A 15,799-nucleotide genomic window follows, 5' to 3' on the forward strand; every position below is an offset into this window, starting at 1 on the left:
CCAGGCCATGAATTCAAGCACAAGGATCAGCATCAAAAAAAAAGTCTACATTGATATATGACCTTACACCGAAGTTGTGGGGGATTCTGCAACACTAAACTTACTGCTATAGGTGAAGGACAGAAGAAAATGACAATCACAAATATCACTGTCACGTGGCCACATGTCACCTTCCACAGCAGTCCAGCTCTTTCTACTTCTCTTACTGAAGGGTAGTAGTGGTATCTGACATCCCTAATCATCCCAGTATCCAGAATGTACTTTCACAGCATCTCCTCTTACATTTTACTCTAATGTCGTAAGTCAATGTGCTCTAGATCCAAACTCTGCCAGCAAATAGGGTACACAGTCTCCAGAGCCCAGGGAAGCAGACAGTGGCTGACACTATGCAGGACTGACAGGCTTGTATGGAGGGAAAGGAAAACAGATCCTTAATCTACATACAGCAAGGCACTTTCTTTTACACAGCTCTAATACTGAGAAAATAACAGGTGTAAGAAAGACGATGTCTCCCAGACCTTAACAATCTAGCAAAACTTTGATGTTTTTCTCCGTAGGGTGCAAGACAGAACTTCAGCTTAATGATGAAAGATTATGGGCAGGGAAAGTGATTGAATCATTCACTTCATAAACAAATCTGGCAGCACTTCCACTTCCTTGACTAGCATATAAGAAGCAAGCTGAGCCCCAGACATCGTGTTCTCCACTACTTCATTTGTCTCCTCTGCCATGCATTGTCCCCAGCTCCTGCTCAGGGCTTGCCCTGCTGCCCTGCTCCTGATCTGGTGCCTGCATCTGGGGATCAGCGATGCTCAGGAAAACACGTGAGTCAAGCTTCTTTCCTCTACTCGGAAAAACTACAAGGCGAGCCCATCCCACGCCTGGAAACTTGTATATCCCTTCCTGAAGATTTTTAACTCTCCCCTCGTGTTTTCAGAGACCTCTCTTTTCTCAGAAAGTTCCACAAGCTCCTCTAACATTTCCTCTGGAATCTAGGAGAATAAGGATCTTAGTGTACAGAAGTGTGTCAATACATGACTCATGCTCTTTACTCTCGTTAAGATATCCGTTCAGCTGGGTGCAGTGGCTCATGCCTAGAATCCTAGCTACTCAGGAGGCTGAGATCTGAGGATCAAGGTTCAAAGCCAGCCCAGGCACAAAAGGACCTGAGACTCTTCTCTCCAATTAACCTCTAGTAAACGAGAAGTGGGACTTGGCTCAAGTGTAAGGTGGTAGCCTTGAGCTGAAGAGCTCAGGGGCAGTGCCCAGGCTGAGTTCAAGCCCCGTGACCCACAAAAAAAAAAGATCTGTTCATTATTAACTTCTCACACCTTCACACCCTCAGAAGGTGAACAGGTTGAGAGTTCCAGCAAGAGCTCTGTGTGTCTTTGGCAGGACTCACTGAGGGCAAGAGGGACTAGTGGTTGTCTCCTGGTTTGCAGTGCAGCTAGCAAGCAGGCAGCTCAGACATTCTTCCTATCCTGAAGGTAGTCTTGCACTCTGGGATCTCTTAACCACACACATGGGAACATATGGTCATGGTCAGAAGCCATGAGTTTAGAGTCCATGTTTGACGGAAGCACGAAAACTAGGGAAATGAAGTAGGAAAGGGAACTAGGAGTCTGAGCAGGAGCAGGAGTACCCAGAATGTTTGGGGGGGAGCGGGTTCTGGACAACAGCAGGTCTTGAGGGCTGGTTTTCTGCACTCTGGAAAGGAGGCAGTCCATGAGGCAGGGTCCATATCCTGCCCCAGAGTAAACTTCAGCGATTTGAGGTTCTGGTGGTAATAGAAGCAAGACTACACAGGCTTAGGTTCAGATTCAGAGTCCTGCTACTCCTGAAGGAAGCAAGTGGTTGAAAGAACCAGAGTGACTAGCCATCCAGCTTGTCCAGGGCTTTCTTGACTTCAGCGGTGAACGTTGTCTTTCAGGGCACCTATGTCCTCCCCAGAGCTGGATGGTCAGTTATTCTATCCCAGCTCATTTCCTGCCAGCCCTAAATTCATTCATAATTATAAGGGGGAGTGGAAAGAGTTGTAGGCCCTTAGATCTTCATAGCCCTGTTCTAGGCAGTGAGCATTCAAGCACACTGCAGATAAAATTGAATTTCCCTGAAACTTGTAGATGTTTCCTGCCCCCCCCCACCAAAAAAAATTGGGACTGTGATGCACTGCGGATGCTAAAACTGAGTTCCTTATTTTCCACCCAGCACCAAAGGCTGGGAGTGTGGCCTAGTGATAGAGTGCTTACCTAGCATGCATGAAGCCCTGGGTTTTATTCCTCATACCATATACACAGAAAAATTCAGAAGTGGTGCTGAAGTTCTAGTGGCAAAACACAAGCCTTGAGAAAACTCATGATGGTATCTAGGCCCTAAGTTCAAGTCCCAGGACTGGAGATACTCAGGTTTATACAGTAACCCAGTTGCTTTTATCCAAAGCAAAAATCCATACAATGCATCCAACCCAACAAAATGTCCGGAGGTTCTGAGGATGAGCAGGTATCCTGCCGGAGCCACCCACCTCCCCTCACAGCCCTGATGAACACTCCCCACCACAGGCTGCTCGCTGATCTCTCTTACCCTGCTTTTCTCTTTACAGAACCATTCGGAAAATAATCATATTCAGTCTGGAGAAGCCGCAGGTAGTAAAAGCAGGTGAAGAGGTGTCTTTGACACTTAGGCTTAAAACAGAACTGCGAGAATGCATGGTGGTAAGTGGGGATCTGGCGGGGAGTGACCTCAGGACAAATCCGACTACTTCACTATGTGTGGGATTTAATTTGTCTTGCATGTTGATGTTGTACAACAAGCCTAATTTGTAAAAATTGAAGCCAGGTGCCATTGGCCTATGCCTTTAATCTTCATCTCTTCAGCAATTAGGATTGGGAAGATCACAGTACCAGGCTAGCCCAGACAGAAAATTCTGAGGAAAATCTTACCAACAAGGAAGTGGACACAGTGGCACATACCTGGCCTCCTGGCTACATAGAAAGTCTATTATAGACGGGGTGCACCCAGATTCATGCTAGGGCACGGTGGCTCACGCCTGTAATCCTAGCTACTCAGGAGGCTGAGATCTGAGGATCAAGGTTCAAAGCAAGCCTGGGCACAAAAGGTCCTGAGACTCTTATCTCCATTTAACCACTAGAAAACGGGAAGTGGGGCTTGGATCAAGGGTAGAGTGGTGGTAGCCTTGAGCTGGAGCGCTCAGGTACAATGCCCAGGGGTATGGCAGTAGCCTTGAGCTGAAGAGCTCAGGGACAGCACCCAGGTGGAGTTCAAGCGCCATGACCCACAAAAAATATCAATGAAAATTAGCTCTGAAGAGATGGTTTAAAGGTAAGGGTGCTTGACTAACAAGTAGGAGGACCTAAGTCCAAACTCTAGTACTGCCAATAATATATGGTTTCGCTAGCCAAGCCTTTCATGACAGCTTGGAGAAGACTATTCTTATTTTACAGATTAAAAAAAAATTCTCTAGTCTAGAGAGGTCTAAGAGTGAAAGAGAACAATGGGACTTCTCCCCAAACTGAGGGAACACTGAAGAAGTCTCTTCAAGGTCCTGGCACAACTGATTTGGGATAGAGGGTCAGGAAGGGTTTATCAGGAGAAAACACAGTGTCCTCACATGGCCGGCTGAGGCAGTGTGGACGAAAGGACATGCAGGGTGTAATTGGTCATCTCCAGTAGATGTTGGCTCTCCTCTAGCTCTTCCTCTGCTCTTTTGCTCCCAGTCTCAGGAGGTTGACTCTCATTTTATTCCTCCTTGTCCTACAAGAAGCTCATGTGTTTCTTCTCCTTTTCCATGTTCAGTTGTCCAGTGCCAGTAACACAGCAACAGAGGTTCTCCAATGATGATGTGCCAAAAATTCAACTCAGACCTACTAAATGGCACATTCTGATGGAAAGGTCTAGGGCAGAGACAGAGGGTTTTTTTTATGATAACTCTCCAGAAGGATGACACAGAAGGATATGCCAAGGACCACACTTGAAACAGCTTGGGAGTAGAGCTGTATTTCCCCAAACAATGCATTTCTTAACACAAGAAAGATTGAAAGACAGTGAATGAATAGGCAACAAAAGTGGAAATGTGAAAATGATTACTCATTCAAATGTGTTCCAGAAATAGCCCCACAGCTATAAAATGAAGATTCCTGAACACAAAGCAAGAATCACTCCAGGTTCTTTGTCAATTCTTTTCTGTTTACAGTCCAACAATCTGAAGCATGGATGCTGATTTGGGGTAGGAGAAAGGCTGGTCTCCACTTCTTCTATTCCATGTCTCCCCTGATGTATCCATGATGAGATTAAGGCAAACACACAGGCCTGTGATGGTGACAGATGCTCAAAACCCATTTCCATCCCTACAAAGGTAGAGATGTGAAGCAGGCTGGCCCCCAGTTCTTCAGTTCGGTGTCTTACCCCTTGTATCCATAATGAGATGGTGATGGTTTGCAGTGATTATAGACACTAAAAGTCATTTTTCATTCCTGAAAATGTGATAGATATAGTAAAGTTATGTGGTATTGTACCATTGGTGAACTTTTTCTGTTAAGACTCATGCAAGGACAATAAAGTAGAGTGATCTGTATAAAACCTACACAGGTACGAGTAAAAGAAACAGAAAATTCTTCAACTAAATAAAGTCACTTAAAAGGAACTTTTGTTGATTTTTAGCTAACAGCCATTTGTACTTTTCGATTAAAATGAATGGCTATGAAAACATCATCTACATTTTTAATTTTTTCTGTACCAGTCCTGGGCAAAAACACTGTAACTTCACATAGCATGTTGAACTCAGGTCCTAGGCATGATCTCTGAACTCTTTTTACTCAAAGCTAGTTCTCTTCCACCTGAGCCACAGCTTCACTTCTGGTTTTTAAGTGGTTAATTGGAGATAAGAATCTTATGAACTTTCTTGCCCAAGTAGCCTACGATAGCAATCCCCAGATCTCAGTCTTGGGGTAACAGGTATGAACCACCACCTCCTGGTTCACTTTTTAATTTTTTTTTAATTTACAGATTTTTATTTTATTTTATTGTCCAGATAATGTATATAGGGATTGCAGTTACATTCTTCAGGTAATAGGTATATTACTTCTCATGTTTTTTTCCCTTTTTCCCTCCGCCACCCCCTCCCAATCATCTTGCTTTCCCCTTCCCTACTCTATTTCAAAAAAACAAATGAATGCATATACAACATACCAGGTAATCAAGTCAGATACAGTAACCACATGAAATTAACTACTAGTGGGAAAAAAAGGAATAACTTCACATAGTGAAACAAGAACAAAAAATCACAAAGATAACCTATTGTTTCCATAACCTACAGTTCATTTTGTTTACTTTCATTCTGTATGAGTACATATACATAACTTTTGACAGATTTTTAAAAAAACATTTTGTAGTTGGGTTTACATCCCAATATTCTTCTATCACTTTTAAACATTTTCACCATCTTGTTAACATTTTACCCATATATTCATTCAAAACACGTAAATTATAAAAAAAATATTTTAAAAATAAAAATGTCATGTATTCTTTCTTTGTTTCCTGGAATTAAAGCCTACTCTTTCTGATCAGTTAAACTCACTTTTCTTTGATGACCAATCCTACTTTTATACAACTTTCTTTTTTCCCGTATATTTTTATTGTAATTAATAGAAGGGTTACATGATATTCGCCAGATAGATGATGCATTAATTCCCATACGTTGATACCCCTTCACATGTCTTGGTCCCCATTTCCCTCCCCCCCACCCCTATGCCTCATCTTGTTTTCCCCCATTTCCTATCCAATTTCAGATAACCAAATACAAATATATTCGATATATCAGGTATAACAAAGTGAGATAGTGTAACAATATGAGATAACCAAAGGACAGCAAAAGTGATGAGAGATAACATAGTACCTTAAGAACAACAATCATTCATTATATGGCTTATGTTTACAGCATATTTTAAATGACAAGTTTAACATACAAGTGTTCAATGAGGGAATCTCTAATTACAATCTCTGGGACTTAGTTTTTAGAACTTAATCAAAATTAGGCTAAGGGTTTGTATGTCATAGAAACATATCAATTTATGAAATAAAACATTATGTCTATAGAGTCATAGGTTTTTATGTCTATATAGTTATGTTTGTGTTTCCATTACCATGTCCATAGCTTTGGGTATGCAGTTATTGAGTCCTCGCTCTTGTACTCTTTGGATTTAATAGCCGCATATTAAGGATACCATGCGCCTTTTGTTCCTTAGGTCTTGACTTGTCTCACTCAACATGATTTGCTCTAGATTCATCCATTCCCTGCGAATGCCATTATTTTATCTTGTCTGTTGGCTATGTAGCATTCCATTGTGTAAATATACCACATTTTCTGTATCCATTCATCTGCAGTAGGGCATCTGGGTTGTTTCCATTGCCTGGCTATTGTGAATAGTGCAGAGATGAACATAGCTGAGCAGGTGTCTTTATAATATCCTGGGTCATGCTGTTCAGGATAGATGCCCAGAAGTGGTATGGGAGGACAGTAGGGAAGGTCTACTTTCAGTTCTTTAAGGAACCTCCACACTGCTTTCCAGAGTGGCTGAACTAGTTTACAATCCTACCAGCAGTGCAGTAAGGTTCATTTTTCTCCACAACCCCACCAGCAACTGTCATTGTCTGAGTTCAAAAATCTTGGCCATTCTTGTTGGGGTAAGGTGGTATCTTACGGTTGTTTTTATTTGCATTTCCTTTATGACCATAGATGATGAACATTTTCTCATATGTTTTTCTGCCATTTTAATCTTTTTTTCTGATAGGTCTCTCTTTAGTTCCCTTGCCCATTTAGTGAATGGTTTATTGGGTTTTCGGGGGATTAGTTTCTTGAGTTCCCTGTAGATACTAGATATTAAGCATTTGTCAGATGTATTGTTGGTGAATATCTTTTCCCAGTTGGTTGGCTGTCTCTCTACTTTTGCAACTATGTTTTTATCTGTACAGAAATTTTTTATTTTTAGGTAGTCCCATTTATCGAGTCTCTCTCCAATCTGTTGTGACCCTGGGATTCTGTTCAGGAATCTGTTGCCTGTGCCTATGAGTTCCAGTGTCTCTCTTACTTTATCATGTAGCAGTTTCATGGTTTCCGGTCTGATGTTGAGGTCTTTGATCCACTTTGAGTTAATGCTTGTGCATGGAGAAAGGCTAGGGTCAATTTTTAGTTTTCTGCATGTGGCTGCCCATTTTTCCAGCACCAATAATTGAATAGACTGTGTTTGTTCCATTGTATATCTTTGACTCCTTTGTCAAATACAAGTTGCCTATAGGTATGCGGTTCTATTTATGGGTCTTCTATTCTGTTCCACTGGTCTTCTGGTCTGTTTTTGTGCCAGTACCAAGCAGTTTTTGTTATTATGGCTATATAGTAGAGTTTGAAGTCTGGTATTGTAATACCACCAGAATTGCTCTTTTTGCCTAGAATTGTTTTGGCTATTCTAGGTCGTTTCTTGTTTCATATGAATCTTTGGATTATATCTTCAATTTCCATAAAGAATGTCTTTGGGATTTTGATGGGGATTGCATTGAACTTGTATATCAATTTTGGCAGTATAGCCATTTTCACTATGTTGGTTCTCCCTAGCCATGAGCATGGGATGTCTTTCCATTTCCTAGTGTCCTCGTTTCCTTCCTTTCACTTGGAATTTGTTTCTGATTTTGGCAGTGAGGTGTGTCTCTTGGAGGCAACATATGGATGGGTGGTGTTTCTTAATCCAGTCTGCTGTTCTGTGTCTTTTGATTAGATTGTTCAGCCCGTTCACATTTAGGGAGATTATGGAGAAGTGGTCAGTGTCCATTGTTGTTACTTATTTTTACTTCTAGGTTTCTTTCTCTCTCTTTTTTCCCCTTTTGTGTTTAGTGAATTATAGATGTTTGCTTCCTGATGGGGGTTCTTGATGTTCCACAATTTGTTCTCGGTTGTAATGCTGGTTTAGTGTGCATGTATTCATAAAGCTTCTCTTTGGAGTGAAATATTCTTGTTTCTCCTTCAAATGTAAATGCTAGTTTTGCTGGATATATCAGTCTGGGTTGGCAGTTGTTGGTCTTCAGGACATCGATGATTTTTTTCCAAGCTTTTCTTGCATTTAGGGTTTGCATGGAGAGATCTGCTTTAATTCGAATTTTCCTCCCATTAGAATATAGCTCCGTTGTTTTTGCAGCATTTAAGATCAATTCCTTAGTATTTGGGTCTAGTGTCTTTACTATGATATGTCTAGATGAGTTCCTTCTAGGATCTTGCCTATTTGGAGTCCTGAAACCTTCAATAATGTGAGTATTTTCCTTTTTGACGTTGGGGAAGTTCTCTGCTATGATTTTAGTGAATAAAGGTTGCATACCTTTGTCCTGAAATTCGGCCCCCTCCTCAATCCCTATTATACGAAGATTAGACTTCTTTGCTGCATCTGCCAGTTCCTGGAGCTCTCTCTGGTAGATTCTGACTGATTTTTCCAAGGTGGAGATTCTCTGTTCCAGCTCTTGTGTTTTATCTTCTGTTTCTGATGTTCTAGTCTCCATCTCCGTCAATCTGCTGCTTAATGCCTCCATTTTTGCTTGAAATGTGGACGCTGAGCTGATCATGTCTGCTCTGAGGGTATTAATCTGTTCTTCCATGTCTCTTTTGAATTCGAGGAGCTCTTTGGAGATTTCCTGCTTATGTTCCTGGAATTGTTTTTGGAGTTCTGTTTTAATCTCTTTAGTCATGTTCACAATCATCTCCTTGAATAGGGTCATGTTTCATGTCCCTTCAGGTGTCATTTCTTGGGATGGTGACATCTCTCTCGTCCCTTCGCTCTTGTTTCCTTTTGGGCTTTGCGTGGGACTTTGATTATTTATGTATGTCATAATTCGTCTTTGCGCTCTCCCCAGCATCAAGAACTGTTGTTGTAGTTCGCTCTGTGGTCATTAGGTAGTGGTCTTTACTTGGATTGGGACCGGTGGTTCTGGGAATATGTGAATACCTGTGGTTCTGGGCCAAATTGATTCCTCTGCTGACTTGGTCAGAGTTTGCAGTTTTTGCAGGTATTCAGCCTGTTCCCAGAGGCTGTGTGCTGTTGCACGACTAGCTCTCAGCCCAACCAGTGGCCTCACAGTGAGCTGTGGGATGGATCTGCGAGCTTCAGTCTCAGCGTGCTGGGCGGACTGTTGGTTTTCCTGTGCTGCTTCCAGGGGCAGGCCCCCGGCCAAGGGTCTGGGGTTTGGGAGTTTCCAGGGGCTCTCAGCAGGACCAGCATGTGTCTGCTCTGTTCCCAGGGGCGGGGCCCAGCTGAGGACGTGGGCTCCAACGGCGGAGCCGCGCCTTTCTGATTCTCAGAAGGCGAGCGTGGCTGCTGGTCAGTTCCCTGCTGCTTTGTCAGAGAGTCTGTGACTGTGGGGGGCCCCTCAGTGCTGTCTTGCTCAAGATTCTCAGCTGGAGGATGCCTGGCTCAAGATTTGAAAGGGACAGATGCTGGCTCCTATTTTCCCACACACCCCACCCGCTGTTGTAAGGCAGGGTCTCAGCACTGCCCACTCTCCAGACCCAGTGGCCTGGGAGAGGAACCTGTTGGGCGGGTGGGGGCTGGGACACCTCCACCTCCCTTGGTGGGGTGCTGGGTCTTAGCGCCACCGGCCTGTCAGTTGCCAGTCAATGGCCTGGGGGAGGGGGCTGTTGAGGGAAGGGACACGATTCTAAATTCCTTGCCCCCCTGCTCCTGCCGGTCTTTCTCGGGTGGGGTGGAGAGGTCTGAGTTAAGTTCTATTACTTGGCACCAGCTCTGCTTTCCCGATGGGTTTGGGGACCCGCTGCTCTACTCACGCCTTTGCGTTTGTCTGTGGGTGCTGCACGGTGTTGGAGAATCCTTCACTCCCCTCGGGTCTCCTCCACCGCCTGTGTTCCACGTCTGGGTTCCGCTGCTTGCTGTTCTGGTTCCTCGTCTGGGTTCCGCTGCTTCTGCACTCGCTGGCCCGGTCTTATGCTGGTTTCTGGAGTGGTCAGGGCTGCCTGGCCTGGTGCCCTCCGCTGCCGCTTTTCGCGGCTTGGAGTCGGCGGTGAGGGAAGGGGTCCTCGCGTTCTGAATTCTTTGAGAAAGTTGGATGTGAGCTTTATCTGGATTTCTTTTCCGGTTTGAGTCCTTCTCCGTTGCTTCTTGAGTTTGTTGTTGTGGATTTCTTAAGGTAGTTGACTCGTGGGACTCCCTGATTCTCTCTTTTTGTGAGAGAGAGCTAGGCAGCGTCCCTATTGTCTCGCTCCATCTTCCGCTCCATCCACTTTTTAATTTTTAAGGAAATATTATTTGTTCATATAAGTTTTAAGTTTGTAACATCTTACTTGGCATTAATTAAAATGTTTTTACAGGCTGGGAGTTTGGCCTAGTGGTTAAAGTGCTTGCCTAGCATGCATGAAGACCCGGGTTCGATTCCTCAGTACCACATACATAGGAAAAAGCCGGAAGTGGTGCTGAGGCTCAAGTGGTAGAGCTCTAGCCTTGAGAAAGTCCAAGGACAGTGCTCAGGCCCTGAGCTCAAACCCAGGACTGGCAAAAAAAAAATGTTTTTACAAATGAATTTTGATGAAGTATACTCTGATACATTTACTCATTTACTTATGTCAGAATCAAAATATAATATGATTATACCAACAATTATATATTTGGAGATAAAGATTAAATAACCCTTTAAGCTGTAGAAAACTTTAACTACACTGCAGTGTTGAAATTTTCTATCCTATGGACAATTTCAGAGGTCTCAAATAGTCTATGAAATAATTTTCTGAAATTGTTTTATAGACATCATGAAGTGCAGGTTATCAAATAAAAAAAACCACTCTGTTAATTGACAATTAAAAATTCTGGTTCATCAGATTCTCTATTTACAATTTTTTGGTGGGTCATGGGGCTTGAACTCAGCCTGCGCACTGTCGCACTGTCCCTGAGCTCTTCAGCTCAAGACTATCACCCTACCCTTGAGCCAAGTCCCACTTCTTGTTTTCTAGAGGTTAATTGGAGATTAGAGTCTCAGGTCCCTTTGTGCCTGAGCTTGCTTTGAACTGTGATCCTCAGATCTCAGCCTCCTGAGTAGCTAGGATTACAGGCATGAGCCACTGTGCCCAGCACAAATTTTTTTAAGTAAATAACACAAGGATAGTCTTCTCTCCAAAAGACTCTCTGAGGTGTTCTGAGTGGCATTCCCACAGTGGAAATACTGGACTTTGATGCTCCTAGGTAAGCTTCCAGGATGGGCAGAAATCATGAGGCCTTAATGATGCTCAAGCAACCACCCTGACAAAGGCTACATGTTCAATGCTGCATTAAGTACATGTAATATTTCAAGATACTTGAATATATAAATTGATATTAAGTTTTGTTTCTACTTATAAAAAAAATCACATATATCCTTGACACTACTATGTTGCTTAATGATTTTCAGGACTGGAGAAATGTTAAGATTTTTTGTTTTGTTTTATTTTTTGCCAGTCCTGGGCTGAGGCTCAGGGCCTGAGCACTGTCCTTGGACTTTCTCAAGGCCAGAGCTCTACCACTTGAGCCTCAGTACCAGTTCCGGCTTTTTTCTATGTATGTGGTACGGAGGAATCAAACCCAGGTCTTTGTGCATGCTAGGCAGGCACTCTACCACTAGGCCAAACTCCCGGCCCAAGAAATGTTAAGTTTTAAATAAAGATTTGGGTGGCATGCAAGTGTATACAAATATGTTTTAACTGAAATAAGACAGATTCAAGGAAGAACACAAATAGTGTAATTCCTTACAAGCAAGAAACACCAGGAAGTGAGTACTTGAATGGGGTAGGGCGGGACCAAGGAAAGAGGAATAGATGAATGAAGTGGAGAAAGGGGAAGACTGTGGTCAAGAATTCAATGAATTACCTGGTGCAGTGGCTCACGCCTGTAACCCTAGCTACTCAGGAGGCTGATATCTAAGGATCAAGGTTCAAAACCAGCCCGGGCACAAAAGGACCTGAGACTCTTATCTCTAATTAACTTCTAGAAAATAGGAAGTGAGGCTTGGCTCAAGGGCAGGGCGGTAGCCTTGAACTAAGAGCTCAGGGACAGCACCCAGGCCGAGTTCAAGCCCCATGACCCACAAAGAAAAGAAAAGAATTCAATGTATATCCTACAAAATTAAGAAAAGTGAAAGAAGGGATGGGGTGGAAGAGAATGGGTGTGAATGTTTAAAGAGGTGACAGTGGTCAAATTACACTGAATTCATAAGCTGCTTTGTGAAATGGCAACTACTTTGTACAACCACTAAAAGATGATTTTTTTTAACTTGAAAATGAAAAAGTTGTGATCTTACGTTGTAAATTCTTCTGAAGTTAAAAATGAAAACAATTGCAACAAAAATTGTCCCTTGAAATTGTTTGTGCTGATCTAATTCCCAGGCTTGGTCGGTTTAGTGTCACAATCTTACCCATTGCTCTTGTTAAGAAATCTGTTAGCAGATCTGCAATAGAGCAAAATCTTGATACATAGGGCCATATAGTATGAAGCTAATTGAAAGGACCTCCAGGATAGTGAAACAAAAGCGATATAACGAATGATTGTTGTCCTTAATGTACTATGTTGTCTCTCATCTCCTTTGCTGTCCCTTGGTTATCTCATATTGTTACAGTATCTCACTTTGTTATCTGATATATTGAATTTATTTGTATTTGGTTATTTGAAATTTGATAGGGAAGGGGGGAAAACCAAGATGGGTGGGGGGTGTGGGGGGGAGGGTAATGGGTACCAAGACATGTGAAAGGGTATCAATATATGTGAATTAATGCACCTTCTATCTGACAAATATCATGTAACCCTTTTACTAATTACAATAAAAAAATTTAAAAAAAAGCTAAGGTTCAACACACACACACACCAAAAAAAAAAAAAGAGAAAAGAAATCTGCTAGCAGTAATTACGACTACTAAATTAAACAGCCATTTTAGTAAGCTGACAGGTTTCGGGAATGTCTATTTGAGAGTGTGCTCCCAAATACATAATCCATCTTTTATTTTCATAAAGGAAAAAACAAGGACTTTTTTTTCAAGGATTATAACTAGCAAATAATTTGGAATTGCAAGCTAGAACATTGTTAATATAGTTCCAATAACAGAAAAACAGAATTGCCTTCTATGGGTCTTAAAACCAATTTACATTTCAAAATTTTCTGTCCTTACTTTTCTTTCTTTCTGGCCAATTTTATACCATAGTCTTTTTGCTTGTTCGATTGGTTTTGTCACTTTGTAGAGACAGGATCTCTCCCTTTAGGCCAAATTGGCTTTGGATTCATAATCCTGCTTCTTTGGCTTTCTAAGAGCTGGGATTACAGAGGCATGCCAGCATGCCTGGCCTACCAGTCTTTTAATGTGAGCCAAAGATTGTGTACATAGGATGAAGCATTTAGTTTTAAATGTGTACAAGGAAATCCAATGAGAAAAACATGATGGACAGTGCAGTTAGCTGTCAATAAATACCTCTAGAATACATCTGAAGGGTTATCATAGTAGTTATAGCACTTACTTTGTGGAATAAAAACTGTCTCTGAGTTGGCTACGGCTTCTTATGTCTTGATCAATATGTGAACCAGTATTTTGGGGAGTTTCTCTGTAGCTGAATTGCTCATCATCCATTAGTCTTGAAAGTTTTGATGGACTTGCTTTTCAACAAGGTCAAGTGAAGATCAGTTAAAAAAAAGTTTGTCTGCACAGTGACCTCAGGTCAAAATATTGTTAATCCATTCTGAGTATGATGTTGAGGTCCTGTGAGAGTTGGATTTAAGCTCTAGCTCCTTAGTTTGAGTGGAAGCAAATATTTTGTTTGTTTTCCTCCTGAATATAAATGTATTCTGCTATGTACTGTAAGATGTCTTGTGAACGAGCTGAGCTTTATTTTTAACATTAAATGGACAGTGTAATGCATCCTGGAAACTGAGTTTCTTAAGTTAGTTTTGCTAGAGGTGGAACATGCCAAAGATGGAAAGTTTATGACATATATTTATTTACCACCATCCCCTCCACCCTTACTCTTTTATTATCTGCAGAAGTCAATTACAATCTCTCATATAAAGCTTGAATGAAGTGAATATTTGACAAAAGCACACAGCGTGATCCCCTCCCTCTATTTAGGAGGCTTTCCCTTGTGAAATGTCCCCAGTGAGTGTAGGGAAGCACACCTCTCGTTTTATGGGCCATACTAACTGGTATGCATCAAAAAATAACTTTCTGGGCCGGGAGTTTGGCCTAGTGGTAGAGTGCTTGCCTAGCATACACGAAGACCCGGGTTCGATTCCTTGGTACCACATACTTAGAAAAAGCCAGAAGTGGTGCTGAAGCTCAAGTGGTAGAGTTCTAGCCTTGAGAAAGTCCAAGGACAGTGCTCAGGCCCTGAGCTTAAGCCCAGGACTGGTAAAAAAAAATAATAACTTTCTAAACTTGTTTTGTAATAAAACCATGCAGAATCTTAAAAATAAACAAGATCACCACTTTAGCAGTGGGCACAGCTAACAAAGACTGGCCTTGGCAGATGCACCTCAGTAGACAGGCTGTCAGGACACATGCCAAGGCCAATTCATGCTGGCCATTCACTGACTTGATAAAGCCTCCCCTGGCTGCCAACACTAGGAAGAGTTGCCACCTGTCTTCTGTCCCCTCTGGTACCCCCTCTTTCTGCTCCTGAGTCTCCTACTCACACCTCTCAAGAAGAAACTTGAGGACATGTGGCTGGCACTGACTATGCAGAGGTATGTGTGATGACACTACAATGTACTTTACTCTGTGCCTCTGGCCCACCTCCACCCTATTCCTCTCTTGTCTTTCCTTTCCCTTTCCATTTGTGAGACTGGCTAACGGAGTCCTCTCTTTCCACCAGGTTAAAGCTTACCTTCTAAGTGATATCGAAATTGAAGGCCCATTCAACTATAAATATACCCAATGCCTCTGTGATGACAATCCAGTAGCCTATTTTTGGGACTTTCAAGTCAACAGTAAGTGCAGACCTTTTCCAGGCAAAGAACTCTACTCCAAGGTGGGGAAAACAGAGACAGAAATACAGCAGCAGAACCTCTAGATGAAAGGTTGGACCAACACAAGGCCCACATGGAAAGTACCAGGGATCCATTAGGAGGGGAGGTTCTGCATGAGAAAGGCTAAGAACTGGGGGAAAATTTTTTTAAAAACTAAATGATTTAAGGAAGCCAAACCCCAGTAGATAGGCTTTTGATTCTAGCAGAAAAGAGGAGACCCTATAATTTCTGAAGATAACCTTTGTCCTCCACTCTTTCAGGAACCGCAACAATCAGAGTTGTATCTGACATTGTTAGAGAACAGAACATCTGCCCCGACAATATGGCAGTGGTGCCCATAACAGCAAACCGATATTATAAGACTTTTTCCTTGTACGTAGTGTGATGGAAGCCGTTTTGATCCTTCAACATCCATATGGCTTCCTCCAAGTAAGCTTGGTGGATGTATCAGATGTAAATGATAAAATAAAATTCTTGCAGACTTCTGTGTCTTCTGTTGTATCTTCTCTCTGAAATCCACTCTCAAATTCTCCAAAGGATCCTAAATTTGTAGAATATTAATGTTTCAAAGAAACTTGATTATGGAGCTTTTATGAGTTCTCACTGTCAACTAGTATAAAGACAGAGTAGGAAATAGGGAGATGAACGATGTTTAGAGAAAAATATGTTGACTCATAGTGTGTGTGTGTGTGTGTGTGTGTGTGTGTGTGTGTGTGTGTGTACAAATTCAGGGATCAGGCACTGTCCATGAGATTTTTAGTTC

General features: G+C 42.2%; 1 protein-coding gene across 1 annotated transcript; it reads left to right on the forward strand.

Moving 5' to 3' along the window:
• Positions 1-729: 729 nt before the first annotated feature.
• Pip (prolactin induced protein) lies at positions 730-15,421 on the forward strand. The gene is made up of 4 exons (XM_090332424.1): positions 730-824; positions 2,600-2,711; positions 14,883-14,997; positions 15,297-15,421. The coding sequence occupies exons 1-4, from the start codon at positions 730-732 to the stop codon at positions 15,419-15,421; spliced, it is 447 nt and encodes a 148-aa protein (XP_090188550.1).
• Positions 15,422-15,799: the final 378 nt, after the last annotated feature.

Source organism: Megascapheus bottae, chromosome 5 (genome assembly GCF_031878675.1).
Source record: "Megascapheus bottae isolate mThoBot1 chromosome 5, mThoBot2.hap1, whole genome shotgun sequence".
Lineage (NCBI taxonomy): Eukaryota > Metazoa > Chordata > Mammalia > Rodentia > Geomyidae > Megascapheus > Megascapheus bottae.

Excerpts from the sequence above, each read along its gene's own strand:
- Pip (XM_090332424.1), top strand. The coding sequence starts at position 730 with ATGCATTGTCCCCAGCTCCTGCTCAGGGCTTGCCCTGCTGCCCTGCTC. Across the intron at positions 2,712-14,882 it reads AACTGCGAGAATGCATGGTG|GTTAAAGCTTACCTTCTAAG; the intron begins GTAAGTGGGGAT and ends TCTTTCCACCAG. Across the intron at positions 14,998-15,296 it reads TTGGGACTTTCAAGTCAACA|GAACCGCAACAATCAGAGTT; the intron begins GTAAGTGCAGAC and ends CCACTCTTTCAG.